Here is a 15861-nt window from a genome sequence, read left to right on the forward strand (position 1 = left end):
TTGAATGAAGATTCTGATAAAAGTGGATAAAATAACCAGTTTAACCAGTCGCTTCAATGAATTTGGTAGTGTAATTATCCAATAGGAGGCCGTCCTGACCCGGAAGCGAACATCGGGCATCATAACAGACTGAAGGCTGCTGCAGATGCCATTATCCGTCCTGTGTTCACGGAGGGCGCAGAGGGTTGCAGCTCTGCAGAGGTGAGACACAACTGCCCACCATCCTGCAGCGCTTTACCAGCCGTCTGTTGCATCGCTCATTGCATGCACATCACTGACGCGCATCATAAATACAGCTTTTGTTACAAAATAAAGTATGTTGCGTCGAGACGCGCCCCCCCTCTGGCTATCCCCTCATGGACCGTGCATTTGTAGAAAGCTCGTAACCGACAAGCTGCCGTTTTTTTGAGGTACTAGGGGAAGCGCAAAGGGTCAAACTTAATGTAGACAGCGTCAAATGCAGAAAGATCTGTCGCTTAACATTAAATTGTTTGTCGTTTTCTTGATTTATTAAAACGCCAAACCACTTACTGCCTTTAATAAATGAATTCGTCAGCTATGAGAAGTGTTCTGTTGGCTTGAATTGTTGACAAATATTTTACATTGTTTCAATTGATGTAAAATATAACGAGACCAGTATTTTCACCAGTCAATCAGATCAGAAAGCAACAAAATAAAGTAACATAGCTATGCAGATAAAATGCATGATCAAATCAATGACTGAATGTGCCAGAATTGTCTTCAGTTAAACAAGGAACAAACTAAGTTAATGGTCTTTTGTGCCACAAACAAACAAGAGAAAGGGAGTTTTCATCTTCAGTTAAAAATGGCAGACCCAGCTAGAAATTTGGTTTTGGTCATAGACGTTGAACAGCCATCTTAAAACCATTACAGAGTCAGCCTACTATCACCTTAAAAATATTGTCTCGTCTTCTTCTGCTTATCCGAGAGGCAGCAGCCCAAATGGTGATGCCCAGACTGCCCTCTCCCCAGACACGTCCTCCAGCTCTTCCGGGAGTATTCTGAGGCACTCCCAGCCCAGCTGACACAGTCTCTCCAGTTTGTCATGGGTCTACCTCAGGGCCTCCCCCTGGTGGGACATGCCTGGAACACCTCCCTGGAGAGGTGTCTGAAACAGGTGTCAATCTCATGCTCCATCTTTCTCTCACTGGTGAACCTCCGCAAACCACCCTTTTCCAGTTTCGACTCATGGTTCCGGTCTTGGATATTCTAATTCTCATTCCAGCCGCTTCCGTCTACACCAGCTACTACAAACAGCCTCAGTAAATGCTGTAGGTCCTGGAGAGGAGAGGAGAGGAGAGGAGAGGAGAGGCAGCCATGACCCAGCAGGGTGACAGAGGCCTGTCAGGTGATCATGTATCTGGACCCCTGCAGCCTCGGCCTATAGCAGCAGAACTAAGATGTTAACCTAATGATTAGACGACCCTTTAAATATGATAATTCTGCCTGTCTAGGATAATAACTGGAATTACAGAATTACTAACAATAAGCTTTTTCAAAGAGGAAGGTTTTAAGTCTAATCTTAAAAGTAGAGATGGAGTCAGCCTCCCGTACCTGGACAGGGAGCTGGTTCCATAGCAGGGGGGCCTGGTAGCTAAATGCTCGCCCCCCATTCTACCTCTAGAGACTCTGGGAACCACAAGTAGACCAGCATTCTGAGAGCGGAGCGGTCCATTTGGATGATAAGGTGTCACTAGCTCCTCCAGGTAGGATGGAGCTCGGCCTCTGAGGACCTTGTAGGTCAGAAGAAGGGTTTTAAAAATGATTCTAAATTTAACAGGCAGCCAATGAAGAGACGCCAGTACAGGAATCATGTGATCTCTTTTGTCAATACCTGTCAAAACTCTAGCTGTAGCATTTTGGATCAGCTGGAGGCTTCTTAAAGAGATGTTTGGACACCCTGATAATAAAGAATTACAATAGTCCAGCCTGGAAGTAACAAAAGCATGAATTAACTTTTCAGCATCATGCCGCGTCAGTGGTTTCCTGATCCTTGTGATATTTCTCAGGTGACAAAAGGCACTTCTAGAGACTATTTTAATGTGTGAGTTAAAGGACAGATTCTGGTCAAAAGTTACTCCAAGATTCCTCACAGAGAGACTAGATGCTAAGGAGATACCATCTAAAATGATCATGTGATCTAATCTATCCCTGAGAGGTTCAGGACCAAACACCATGACCTCAGTTTTCTATGAATTAAGGAGGACATTAGAGGACATCCAGGACTTTATGTCTTTAAGACCAATCTGGAGCTTCACTAACTGCTCTGTCTCCTCTAGTTTCATGGATAGATATAGCTGAGTGTCATCAGAATAGCAATGAAAATTTATTCCATGGTGCCGAATAATGTTCCCTAAGGGAAGCATGTACAAGGTGAAAAGGATTGGTCCAAGTACAGAACTTTGTGGAACTCCATGGCTAACCCTACTGTATGAGGAGGGAACGCCATGGACATGATCTAAACCAGTCTAGTGCTGTCCCTTTAATCCCAATCACATGTTCCAGTCTCTGTAACAGGATGCTGTGATCAACTGTATCAAAAGCTGCACTGAGGTCCAGCAGAACCAGCATAGAGACCAGTCCATGATCTGGAGCTATAAGAAGATCATTAGTAACTTTAAGAAGTGCTGTTTCTGTGCTGTGCTGAGCTCTAATGACTGACTGAAACATCTCAAACAGGCTGTTTCTCTGCAGGTGCTCCAGCAACTGAGTCACCACCACCTTCTCAATAATTTTAGTAACCAAAGGAAGGTTGGATATTGGCCTATAATTTGCTAGCACATCAGGATCCAGCGATGTTTAAGTAACGGTTTAATCACTGCCACCTTATAGGACTGGGGTACATAACCTGTCACTAAAGAACAATTGATCTGATCCAGGATAGATCTGCCTATCATTGGTAAAACATCCTTCAACAGCGAAGACGCCTCAGAAAAATATATTGGGGTGAAGGAGTTTAAGGGCTCGTTGGAGACCATGTATGTTCCCCCTATATTTATATTCTACATAAAATTACAACATAAACATTAAACAATTATTGTTATTGACTGGGTTAGGATGAGTTATACAGTCTGATGGTGGACGGCAGGAATGACTTCCTGTACCGTTCCTTAGAGCAGCGAGGCTGCAGGAGTCTGTTGCTGAAGCTGCTTCTCAGTTTGTCCACTGTGTTATGGAGGGGGTGGGAGGGACTGTCCATGATTGTCCACAATTTCAACACCATCCTGTCCCTCACCACCTCGTCCAAGTTTGCAAGTTTACAGCCAACAACAGACCCTGCCTTTTTAATGAGTTTGTTGAGTCTGTTGGCATCCTTAGCTTTAATGCCTGCACCCCAGCACACTATGGCAAAGAAGATGGTACTAGCCATGACAGACTGATAGAACATGTGGAGCATCCTGCTGCAATCACTGAAGGACCTGAGTCTCCAGAGGAAGTAGAGTCTGCTCATGGCCTTCTTGTGGACAGCATCGGTGTTTGTGGACCACTCCAGTTTATTGTCCAGCTGAACACCCAGGAACTTGTAAGATGGGACTATTTCCACATCTTTCCCACTAATGCAGACTGGTGAGGGTGGGGACTTGCTTTTACTGAAATCCACCACCATCTCCTTCGTCTTGGTCACATTGAGCTGCAGGTGGTTCTCCCTGCTCCACCTAACAAAACTCTCCACAAGGTCCTTGTATTCATCCTCTTGTCCATTCTCCACACAGCCGACTATGGCTGTGTCGTCCGAGTACTTCTGGAGGTGACATGTCTCAGAGTGGTACTGGAAGGCAGCTGTGTAGGTGGTGAACAGAAATGGGGACAGCACAGTTCCTTGGGGAGCCGATAGCAGTGAGTAAATCATGAGGTTCAAAACCTGGACACCCACTAGCCCCTGATTACGCTTATAAATTCTGTCCATAAATATTATGAACAGGACCAGTGATGAAGGGCAGTCCTACCGGAGTCCAACATGCACTTGAAATAGGCATGACTTACTGCTGGCAATGTAAATCAAGCTTCTGCTTAAGGGTTGACAGAGACTGAAGAGCCCTTAGTAAAGGGCCATAGGCCCCACTCTCGTGAAGCAGCCCTCACAGAATGCCCCAAGGGACAGGGTCAAATGCCTTTTCCAGATCAACAAAACACTTGTTGACTGGTTGGGCAAACTCCCATAACCCTCAAGCGCCCTGTGGAGGGTATAGAGCTGAACCAGTGTTCCACGGCTGGGGGGAAATTGTTTTTCCTAAATCTGGGGTTTGACTATCTGCTGAATTCTCCTCTTCAGTACCCTGGCATAGACCTTCCCAGTGAGGCTGAGAAGTGTGATCCCCTATAGTTGGAACACACTCTTTGGTCCCCCCTTTTAAATAGAGGTACCACCACCCTGGTTGGCCACTCCAGAAGCAATGTTCCTGACCGCCACACAATGCTGCAGAGGCATGTCAACCAAGACAGCCCTACAACTTCCAGGTACTCAGGGTGGATCTCAACCTTGCCACAGAGAAGCTTTCTATCTACCTTGGTGACTTTGCCTTGGGTGTTTGTGGAGTCCCCAACCTCTGCTTCCTTAGTGGAAGGTGTGTCGATGGGGTTGAGGAGTTCCTTGAAGTATTCTTTCCACCATCCAACAATATCCCCAGTTGAGGTCAGAAGCTCCCCACCACCAGTGTAGACAGTGTTGGCAGAGCACTACTTCCCCCGGTAGTAGAACTTCTTCTTTGGCTTGACGTCATTCCTTATTTCCTGTGTCTATTACTGGATTTGGGGATTGTGGCCACGACTTGCACCAGAGACCTTTCCTCCGCAGCTCCAAGCTGCCGCATCAACATTGGAGGCTTAGAACAGGTCCACTCTGACACAATGTCCTCAGCTTCTCTCGAAATTTGGGAGAAGCTCTTCTGGCAGTCGGAGTCGAAGACCTCCCTGACAGAGGGCTCAGCCAAATGTTCACAACAGAACCTCACAATATATTTGGGTCTGTCCAGCGTTCTCCCCCGAATCCAACTCACCACCAGGTGATGAACGGTTGACAGCTCAGCCCCTTTCTTCACCCAAGTGTTCAAGAAGTATGGCTGGAGATCAGATGAGACAACAATAAAGTCTATCATCGACCACCTGTCCAAGGTGTCCTGATGCCTTGTGCACTGGTGGTGCATGCTTGAACATGGTGTTTGTTATGGACAAGCTGTGCTCATGGCCTCTGGTGTTGTAGTCCTCTGAGATGTAGCGATAAGTCACAGGTGTGGGTGGTGTAGGAGCATTCAGGCCTGGAAGAATTTGCTGCTCATCTCCTCTGTGCTCATTTCGTTTTCTCCCGCTTATCCGGATCAGGGTCGCGGGGGCAGCAGCTTCAGGAGGGATACACAGACAGCCCTCTCCCCGCCCACTTCCATCAGCTCCTCTGGGGGAACCCCCAGCCGCTCCCAAGCCAGGCGAGAGATGTAATCTCTCCACCTAGTCCTGGGTCGGCCACAAGGCTGCCTCCTGGTGGGACATGTCCGGAAAGCCTCTAAAGGGAGGCGTCCGGCAGGCATCCTAGCCAGATGCCTGAGCCACCCCAACTGACTCCTCTCGATATGGAGAAGCAGCGGTTCTACTCCGAGCTCCTCCTGGATGTCCGAGCTTCTCACCCTATCTCTAAGGCTGAGCCCGGCCACCCTGCGGAGGAAACTCATTTCAGCCGCTTGTATCCGCAATCTCGTTCTTTCGGTCATCACCCAGCGTTGATGGCCATAGGTGAGGACTGGGACGTAGATCGACCAGTAAATCGAGAGCTTTGTCTTCCGGCTCAGCTCCTTCTTCACCATGACGGATCGGTTAAGCGCGTGCATCACTGCTGACGCCGCTCCGATCCGCCTGTCGATCTCCCGTTCCATCCTGCCCTCACTCGTGAACAAGATCCTGAGATATTTGAACTCCTCCACCTGGGGCAGGACCTCCTCCCCAACCCGGAGAAGGCGCTCTACCTTTTTCCGAGCGAGGACCATGGACTCTGACTTGGAGGTGCTGATCTGCATCCCTGCCGCTTCACACTCGGTCGCGAACCGTCCCAGCATTTGTTGGAGGTCCCTGTTCGATGGCGCCAGAAGAACTACGTTATCCGCAAAAAGCAGTGACAAGATCTTCTGCCCACGGAACTTGACACCCTCCACTCCCCGGCTGCGCCTAGAAATTCTGTCCATAAAAGTTATGAACAGAACCGGTGACAAAGGGCAGCCCTGGCGGAGTCCAATCCTCACTGGGAACGAGTCCGACTTACAACGGGCTATCCGGACCAAACTCCAGCTTCTTTGGTACAGGGACTGGACGGCCCTTATCAAGGGACCTTCCACCCCATACTCCCGGAGCACCCCCCACAGGATGCTCCTGGGGACCTGGTCATAAGCCTTTTCCAAGTCCATAAAGCACATGTGGACTGGTTGGGGAAACTCCCAACTCCCCTCAAGCACCCCAGCAAGGGTAAAGAGCTGATCCGTGGTTCCACGACTGGGACGAAACATGCATTGTTCCTCCTCAATCAGAGGTTTGACTATCAGTCTAATCATCTTTTCCAGCACCCTGGCATAGACCTTCCCAGGGAGGCTGAGGAGTGTGATCCCCCTATAGTTGGAACACACCCTCTGGTCCCCACTCTTAAAAATAGGGACCACCACCCCGGTCTGCCAGTCCAAGGGCACTGCCCCCGATGTCCACGCAATGTTGCAGAGGCGTGTCAACCAGGACAGCCCTACAACATCCAGAGCCTTAAGATACTCCGGTCGGATCTCATCCGCTCCCGGAGCTCCGCTGCCGGGCAGCTGTTTCACTACCTCGGCAACTTCCGCTCCGGAAATTGGATGGTCCACTTCCTGGTCATCCGACTCTGTTCCACCTTGAGGATATGAGTTGGTAGGATTGAGGAGCTCCTGGAAGTATTCCTTCCACCGCCGGATAATTGCCCCAGGAGACGTCAGCAGCTCCCCACGCACACCTAACATGGTGTGGGCAAGTTGTCGCCTGCCGCCCCTAAGGCGCCGGACAGTTTGCCAGAATCTTCTCAGAGCAGACCGAAAGTCTTCCTCTATAGCCTCACCGAACTCCTCCCATGCCCGAGTTTTTGCCTCCGCGACTGTCGCGGCCGCAACCCACTTAGCCAACCTGTACCGATGAGCTGCTTCCAGAGACCCACAGACCAGCCATGACCTGTAGGCCTCTTTCTTCAGCCTGACCGCCACGACAAGCACCTTGCAGCCACAGCTCGCGACAGCCACCTCGACAATTCATACTCCTCCTGCGAGTGGTGGGTCCATTGGAGACGGGATTGTCCACATAGCTGGTTCGGGCTGGGCCCGGCCGGGCCCCATGGACGTAGGCCCGGCCACCAGGCGCTCGCCATTGAGCCCCAGCCCCAGACCTGGCTCCAGGGTGGGACCCCGGTAACCGTCCGGGCCGGGCTTCCCTTTTAGAGGTTCCGTGATGGGTCTTGTGAACCATTCTTTGTCTGACCCATCACCTAGGACCAATCTGCCTTGGGAGACCCTACCAGGGGCAAACTGCCCCAGACAGCATAGCTCCCAGGCTCATTAGGGTACGCAAACTCCTCCGCCACGATAAGGTGATGGTTCACGGAGGAGCACTCCTCTGTGCTGGTACCTGGAATATGAGAAGGTGTTTCTAGCTGACAGGTAATCAGATGGGTAGATGGGCAGGCAGTTGGGTGGATAGACAGACAGACAGATCGTCTTTTCCAAGGCTGGAATGATCTTTTCTAGAGGGTGATGGTAGGACTCTTCCCCAACCCTCCGAGCCCCGTCCTCTACACCCTATGCAGTCAGGACCCTTCTCCCACCACCGCAGCAATAGCAACATATTCACTTTGCCATCAACACCACAGTGGTGGGACTCATCTCTGGGGAGGAAGAGTCTATAAACTGGGACAAGTGGTGGATGGGACTTCGGTGATCCGAAAGTATATTTCAACTCAGGACCTGAGCTGTGTCTTCAATGTAAAAGGCTATTCCCAGTAGAACGACCAGACTTGGGGTGCTAACGCCATGGTAACAATAATAGGGGCACAGAGAAAAACCTGTCCATACAGAAACATCATGCCTCCATCTACCACTGCTCAATAAAAGCCTGCTGACACACCAAATCCCCCCCCGGCTCATTAAAGCCTCCTAATAAAATACCTCAGCCACGCCACAGGCTGTGTTAGCTGCACACCTGACTGCAACGATGTAAATGCTGATAGACGTAACTGGACAAACCTGAGTAATTTGTGGCTGAGCTGTAATCTCAGACAGACCCTGCAAAGGTTCCTGATAATCACTCACAGTATTCGTCAAACCCTCTTAGGATTATAAGCACTAAAGAGAGAATATTGGACCCAACCAATGAATTCTGACTGAATGTCTGTGTTTAACGAGGGCAAAAATAAAGTCTTGCGCAGTGAGCAAAAGGCCTGCCAACTGAAAACTGCTATCAAATCCACTCTGAAGTCTACTGAAGCTAACAAGTGGAGCACATCAAATGTCCACATATGCGCTGTTGCATACTATAGCCTTTAAGATACTTTTATCTACATTGAGGAAGCGAAGGCATTTCACTTCCTTTCGTGTGAGTCTACAGGGAGGCACCAGACCACAGGCCCTCATGACACGGTAGAATCACCTTCTGTGCAGCAAACCAGCACATAAACGTGTCTTTGTCTCAGTTGGTGGTTTTCAGGGAGAGTGGTAGAAAAACCTCCTGATGCAACAGCGTGGCCAGTAGAATGGTAAAGTTTAAACTCTGACTTCACACATAAGGATTAATATGTAAATCAATCTCTATTTTTCTTAATCTTATTTGTTTGAATGTTTCGGGCTTTAATAGATTAACAGACCTCTAAAACTCACAATATGACATTTTATTCACCTCTTCAAACATATTTTTCTGTCTCTAAACACAGAAAGAGTGAAGATGAGAAACATCAATGGTTTAATATTTATTATTTACATATGAATTTATGATATACATTAGCAGCAATCAGCAAATGTACAGACGCCTGAGTGGAAAAAGTCGGCCAAGACTTTCCGAGTGTGAGAAAGAGCTCACACACGTCCGGCTGATTGTTTCACTGAACGCCTGAAGCCATTAGTTAGTCAGTCGTTAGCACATATCAAAGCCTCTGGCATGAAATAAGAAAACATTATTACATTTATTCAACTGCTGTAACTAAGGTATGCCACCTCCTCTCCTTCTTCTTATTATTCTCAATGCAGAACAATGTATTGGTGCCTTTGATCGACTGAACTGCTCTCCAGAAACGTGATTATTGCATTAAATGATATAAACAATAGTCTAGTCTTTCAAATACATTTTTTATGTCCTTTAAATTTTATTGAATAATACAGACATAATAAAGTATATTAAATTACATGAGATAGAGGCAACAACAAATTAACAGTGACACATATACACACCAGCTTCTATTTTAGTGAAAACACGTGAAAAATTGGACCTTGAGGGTCATTTGGCATAAAGTAAAATACAGTTGTCACATAATTTCCTGTGAAAATGTTGGTCAAGCTCCCAGTAAAAAGGAAGTCAGAGAATGTAAATGTGAAGAGAGCTGAAATGAGGAAGCTGCAGTGAAGCTGACATTACTGTTACCCTGCTGGGACCCACCACCACCATCAAACTGGTGCCTCTGCTTTTAGGATGAACTGAAGATGACGGCTCAGCGCCTGAAGCACCACAGCTAGAGGAACATCTCCTCCCAGCAAATCCAAATCCTTCACCTCCGTAAGTCACCTCTGTCTCATCTTCCCTGACAAAAGAAACGCTTCTCGTCACAGTCTTAGAAATTATGTCAGTTTGGAAAATCGGTGCTGCTTTTTTAAATTGAGGAATAATGTACTTTAAAGTGAAATAACTGAAATAACCCAACTCATGCAATGTCATAAAGAAGTAACTCAAAGTGAAAATGTATTTTATTCCTTCCTGATCATTTCCATATTTTAAGACATACAGGAAACTGTGACAGGTTTATTTTTATTATTCTGGTTCAACGTTAAATTTATCACCTCAGCAGTTTCACAGTGACATCTTCTGCTTTTTTCAACAACGATGGTGCACTTTTTCTTCACATGCCAGCTATTAGCTCTAATAAGTGTGTGTGTTGGTGTGTAAAGAGACGACTAACAAAACACAAGTGGACACACACACACACACACACACACACACACACACACACACACACACACACAGACATCTTTTTGCAGACAACATGGGTGTGTGTATCTGCAAATGGCTTCACACTAATGACTTGGACAGCAATAAATGCTGAAACATGTGCTGGGTCATTTCTGGCGTGTCAGTGCACCCACAGTGGTCTGATGGTTGTTGCATGAACAGGGAGCTGTGTGGACCCCTGTGAATGTCTGCAGACGTTCAGCTGAGAGGAATCTGACCAGAGCTGACGAGAACTCATTTGACTGAAAGATAATCAGGAAGCCAGAAAACGTCTGGTAATTTTCTAAAAAAAATCAATAACGGATGATGATTTCACTGATCTACTTTTACTGAAGTAGTTTAAAATAGTCTAACAGGAAAAGTTGTTGTTGGTGAAAAATATCATTCAGTCACTGTAAGAATCAATAATTGAACTGTACAATTAGAGCAGCAACTTGTAAAAGCGGTGAAGGATGGAGTATGAAAGCCTGCAGAGTTGTAAATGTCACTTCCTGACCTTGACTACTGGCTCAGAAGAGCTGCTCAAGCAGAACACAGAGCCGCCAAGGCAAATATTGTCCAAACCATGATTACATCAAAGCGTGAAACACGCCGTGCACGTTTTGCCTTTCGCGCCTCTCAGGCATGACACGTGCACGTTTGTATGAAGGTGCACTGCTACAAAGGCTACCATAGTTGGACCATAAAAATGGCGTCATGATGATATTTCTGGGTGGAAGTTATACATTCAAATTTCACAACATTTCTTCAATTATTATTTAGCACTTTGTTTGTTATTTAGATGACTCTTGTCATGTTTCTGTGTTATCTGAGCCGTTAATATATTTGTGTAACTGTAACTGATGAAAACCCTTCAATAAAAAGGATAAGTGCAATTTTAGAGTAACATATATTCTTCGTATATTCGGCACGTTCTTTTGTGAGACAACCTGGAAATTCTTGCCTTTTTATGTCTGACTATGGTACTGTATAATGCGCTCACGTGTCAGGCCCAGGATGCGTGAAACGTGACACTGATGTGGTGGCCCAGCGGCCGTGTTTCACAGTTGTATCGTCAGGTCGGGACTCAGACGCGGAGGCTGATAAACTAAATGGTGACTTTAGTTAACAGAACCGAGTAGCCTCTTGACAAAGTGAGAGCAGAATAGGGCTTTCAGACTTTGAACTAAAACAGTCCTGATGGAGGAAATGAATCAGAGTCTATCAAAGATTAAGCAAATCAACATCACTCCTTCAAAATGGCGGCTTAACAAAAGACAATGGAAATCTCTCTCTAAACAATAATCAGGCCAAAGGTGCAAATGAAATGGCTGAGGTTAATGAAGATGGGACGGAACCGTCCAGCACAGGTTGGCATGAGGGCAGGCAGAAGACATCAGGACTCAGGAAGACAATCGGGCAGCAGAACGGCAAGTGACTAGAGTTACATTTCAAAATGAAACAGGAGGTTACCAGACAAACGTCACCACAAATATGAAGCTCCAGCCTTTGGGACATGTCCAAGTTCAACAGGAATCTAAGACAGAACTCGATGAGACTGTGGAAATTCACCCTGGAGGCAAAATTCAAAATAATGCTCTGTCACCACTGTTGTTCTGTTCATGGCTGAGCCCTCTCAGCCAAATACTGATGACCGTCGACCCCCTCCAGATGTTAAGAGAAGTCAACTTAATGGAACAAGCACAGGGTCAGAGCAATCAGCACCTCCCATCACCAGTCCCATCACCAAAGACCCTCATGGTAATGAAACTGGCCAAAGGAGATAAAGACCAGGGTGCTGGGCAAGCACCCTGAGGCTGAACCCCAGGAGACCAGATGGAGGCTGAGTACTGAAGAGATGTGGAGCGCTGGAGACATTCACAAACGATTAATTATCCATCATCATCAGCCTTTGTTGGACTGTTAGCTACTGAGTATGCTGTCCTGCGACATGACACAAGACCAGGTCTCAAATGCACCACCAGCCACCGTTTATCAGAGAACAGCAAGGAGAGACCTAATGAGTAGGATTACTATCTGGACTCATCACATAACTGGACAAATGGCTGGAACATTTCAACAGGGAGGAACCATTGAACATGAACCATTTGAAAAGGAACTATCACAGGACAAGACTATTTAAACACCAGCCTATGGGAAACAACAGGGAGGGCCCAGCACTCAAAGAAGGAGGAACCACACAAGGACAAGTTAGTTTCCAAATAAAAGAGGAAGTTCAAGACCAACAGTTTTCACCTAGAGACGTTTCCCCTGACTGTTTAAATAAAGGAGTTGGAATTTGGTTACTTAAATAAAGGAGTTGGAATTTGGTTACTTACTACTTTGGTTATTACTGGTTACTACTGTTACTACTGTTGTGAACAGAAGTAGAAATTGTATTAAAAAATAAACTCGTGGATATTTCTATTTACATTTATTTTGAAACATTAGACTGTAAAGAACACACCAGTAAGAGATTGACAAAACAGATTTTTAACAGCTACAGTTGTGTTTAATTACAACAATAGCAGGAAATCACAGACATCAATGCTGGAATTTCGGTTTTCTTTAATCTTCGGTAGAAATGCTGCCAGTGCATAAAGTGTTACAGCAACCTGAGTATCCTGCTGCAGTGGTTGTGTTAATGGTTGTAGGCACCACTCCATTCCCTCTTTGGTTCCCTCATAAATGAGATGTCTGTAAATGTATCATCCTTTATGCATCCTTGGTAACCGTGGTGGGTTGATTTTCTTCCAGGGGCCATCATGGATGACAAAGTGAACACATTACCCTTCTTCTATGGTGAAATCACAAGGGAAGAAGCAGAGGACTACCTGCAGCAGGCCGGCATGGTCAACGGCCTGTACCTCCTACGACAGAGCCGAAACAACCTGGGAGGGTTTGCGCTCTCTGTCTCCTTCTCAGACCGCTGCTACCATTACAGCATCGAAAGACGAGCCAATGAAACATACGCTATTCCTGGGGGGAAGACCCACAAGCACCCTGTGGATGTGATTGATTACCATTCCCAGGTGACGGATGGCCTGGTGTCGTTGCTGAAGAGGCCCTGCAACAGGCCCAAGAACATGAGACCAAAGGTTGGACTGTTTGAGGACATGAAGGAGAAGCTGATCCGAGAGTATGTGCAGCAGACATGGAACCTGCAGGTAGGTAACTATGGAGACACCAACGAGTGGACGTTTCTTATTTCATCTGTATCTAGTGTTGAGTTTGCATCAGTTTTGTGTTGATATCCTCGGAAAGAGCTTCAGACTGCTGCACCGTGAGTTGGGTGAAGGTAGGGAGAGCAGGGCCGGAGACATTACATCCTAATTACTGAAGATTCAGACAGAAACAACCCAGAAAAGCCCTAGGAGCTATTTTGTTCTCATACATGCCTAGCTGCATTAGATCCTGACAAGGAAACACAAAACAACTCCTGGTTCAAGCAAAGACTTAGCAGATGTACGGTTTGACTAAAGCTAGATACACTCAGCCTATTCTCTGTGAGAGTACCTTCTTCCTTTTTCATATGTCACACCTACTGGACTGGCTGCTGCCATGGAGGCACCAGCAGAAGTGTTGAGATGGGCTTGATCTGCCTCGCTAGTCTCCCTCAGGGTTTCCATTACCAACAGTGTGACTTATCTTCTGACCTTGTGTAGTGCTCTTAGCTTCATTGTAGCTCACGCTTGCCTGCAGGGTGCAGCTCTGGAGCAGGCTATTATCAGCCAAAGGCCTAAGCTGGAGAAGTTGATTGCCACCACCGCACATGAAAAGATGTCTTGGTTTCATGGAGCAATAACGCGAGAAGACTCTGAGCCCAGGCTTCAAAATGGCGTCCGCCCCAATGGAAAGTTCCTGTGAGTAACAATCATGTCAAGACTTTTGTCCTGAGCAGCAGCCCACCTCAGTCAGAGTTTGATTAGAAAAGCTCAAATCAACAGTTTCAACATTTAACTGAGAAACGTTCAATGTTTTCGGTTTATTGGGAGAAAATGTTGAGAAGAAAAAATGGAAAGAACATTTTTAGCAACTGAACTGGCAGTTAAGAACGTGCTCTCGCTCTCTCTCTCTCACACATGCACACGCCTGCTTCCTCAAATAGACAAACGAGAAGATTGACAGATGTGCCTTCAACAGGAAACGTGCTATTTTCAGTGAAACACATATTGTTATTACATATAATAATCTGTGATAAGTGTACGCACATGACTCATAACCAATAAAGTGAAAGTAAAACTTCAGTGAAGTTCTGCTTTTGAATGTAAAGTAAAAAAAGCATTGTGAGGTGAGGTGAAAGTAGTTATGGTGCTACTGGTGGGGCGGAGGTAATGAGGACATACACATGAGTGCATATCTGATAATGTCGCTGGAATCTCTTTGATTGGAACATGTATGTGTGGCCAAGTTCTGCTGTATGACAGGGAACATGTCAGACTGAAGGCTAGAACTGAGGAGATGCTTATTCAGATTCAGCTTTCAGATTGACTTTATTGTCAGCCAATATACAACAACAGTCATGTGCAATCAAGACGGATCCATTTTATATCATAAATAAATGGAAAGTAAGTTTAAAAGCATGCATTCATGCTCTCATATATACATCATGCTAGCAGGTGTTGTACGTTAAAATTAATACACATTTATGGTGATGTTTTTCTGTTGTGAGTTGTAAGAAAAATATGCCTACTCAGTGGAGGATGAATGGAACTGGTAGAGTCATGGAGGTGAATGGAGTTGTGGTACCACAGGTGAGATGAAGGTAGTTGTGGTACCACAGGTGAGGTGAAGGTAGTTGTGGTACCACAGGTGAGGTGGAGGTAGTTGTGGTACCACAGGTGAGGTGGAGGCAGTTGTGGTACCACAGGTGAGGTGGAGGTAGCTGTGGTGCTACTGGTGAGGTGGAGGTAGTTGTGGTACCACAGGTGAGGTGGAGGTAGTTGTGGTGCCACAGGTGAGGTGGAGGTAGTTGTGGTACCACAGGTGAGGTGGAGGTAGTTGTGGTACCACAGGTGAGGTGGAGGCAGTTGTGGTGCCACAGGTGAGGTGGAGGTAGTTGTAGTATCACAGGTGAGGTGGAGGTAGTTGCGATGCCACTGACTGACATTCTTGTGATGTCCCATGAGATAATGTTCCTTCTCCTCGTGCTTCTGTGTCTCCAGGGTTCGTCAGAGGGACCAGAGCTCATATGCTCTGTGTATCATCCACGAAGGACAGGTCATGCATTACCGCATTGACCAGGACCAAATAGGCAAACTGTCCATACCAGATGGAAAGAAGTTTGACACCCTGTGGCAGGTTAGTGTGGGACTGTTTGACCTTTTTTATTGATTTATTAATGTTCTGTTCAAAAAAGTTATTTTTGAGCTAAGTTTTAGATTCTGTATTTTTAGATTCATACAAATGAAAATCCGAGGTGATTTTTCAGCCTCTTTGTTTGGATGAAATTGACCACAGAAGCTTGTGGTGGTGGGCAGTTTCATGGTCTGCTTTCTTTGGTTCTGGCCCTTTGAGACACACTCGGAGCCTCTGCAGGTTCTTCATTGTCTCAGAGAATCAGTGCTGCTGCCTCTTATCAAGCATGACATGATAAATTCATCAGAATATTCTTTTGATGTGTGTTGGACATTGTCCTAATCCAAGAATGTCTCTCTT

General features: G+C 46.3%; 2 protein-coding genes across 7 annotated transcripts in view; one reads left to right on the plus strand and one right to left on the minus strand.

Moving 5' to 3' along the window:
- LOC130516847 (stromelysin-3-like) overlaps positions 1 to 15861 on the minus strand; it is a 98394-nt gene that overhangs the window by 944 nt on the left and 81589 nt on the right. The gene's annotated exons all lie outside the window — the stretch shown is intronic.
- The window catches only part of syk (spleen tyrosine kinase), a 22671-nt gene continuing 6810 nt past the window's right edge, over positions 1 to 15861 (plus strand). For 2 of the 6 annotated variants that reach the window (XM_057018157.1, XM_057018162.1), the window contains exons 1-4: positions 9590 to 9774; positions 12961 to 13370; positions 13906 to 14066; positions 15369 to 15504. In XM_057018157.1, the coding sequence (XP_056874137.1) occupies positions 12969 to 13370; positions 13906 to 14066; positions 15369 to 15504 (699 nt within the window). In that variant the 5' untranslated portion in view covers positions 9590 to 9774; positions 12961 to 12968. Of the gene's footprint in view, positions 202 to 8691; positions 8765 to 9589; positions 9775 to 10386; positions 10500 to 12960; positions 13371 to 13905; positions 14067 to 15368; positions 15505 to 15861 lie in introns of those variants that run through there. The other 4 variants (XM_057018161.1, XM_057018160.1, XM_057018158.1 and 1 more) reach the window with 4 other exon arrangements.

Source organism: Takifugu flavidus, chromosome 20, assembly GCF_003711565.1.
Source record: "Takifugu flavidus isolate HTHZ2018 chromosome 20, ASM371156v2, whole genome shotgun sequence".
Taxonomy (NCBI): domain Eukaryota; kingdom Metazoa; phylum Chordata; class Actinopteri; order Tetraodontiformes; family Tetraodontidae; genus Takifugu; species Takifugu flavidus.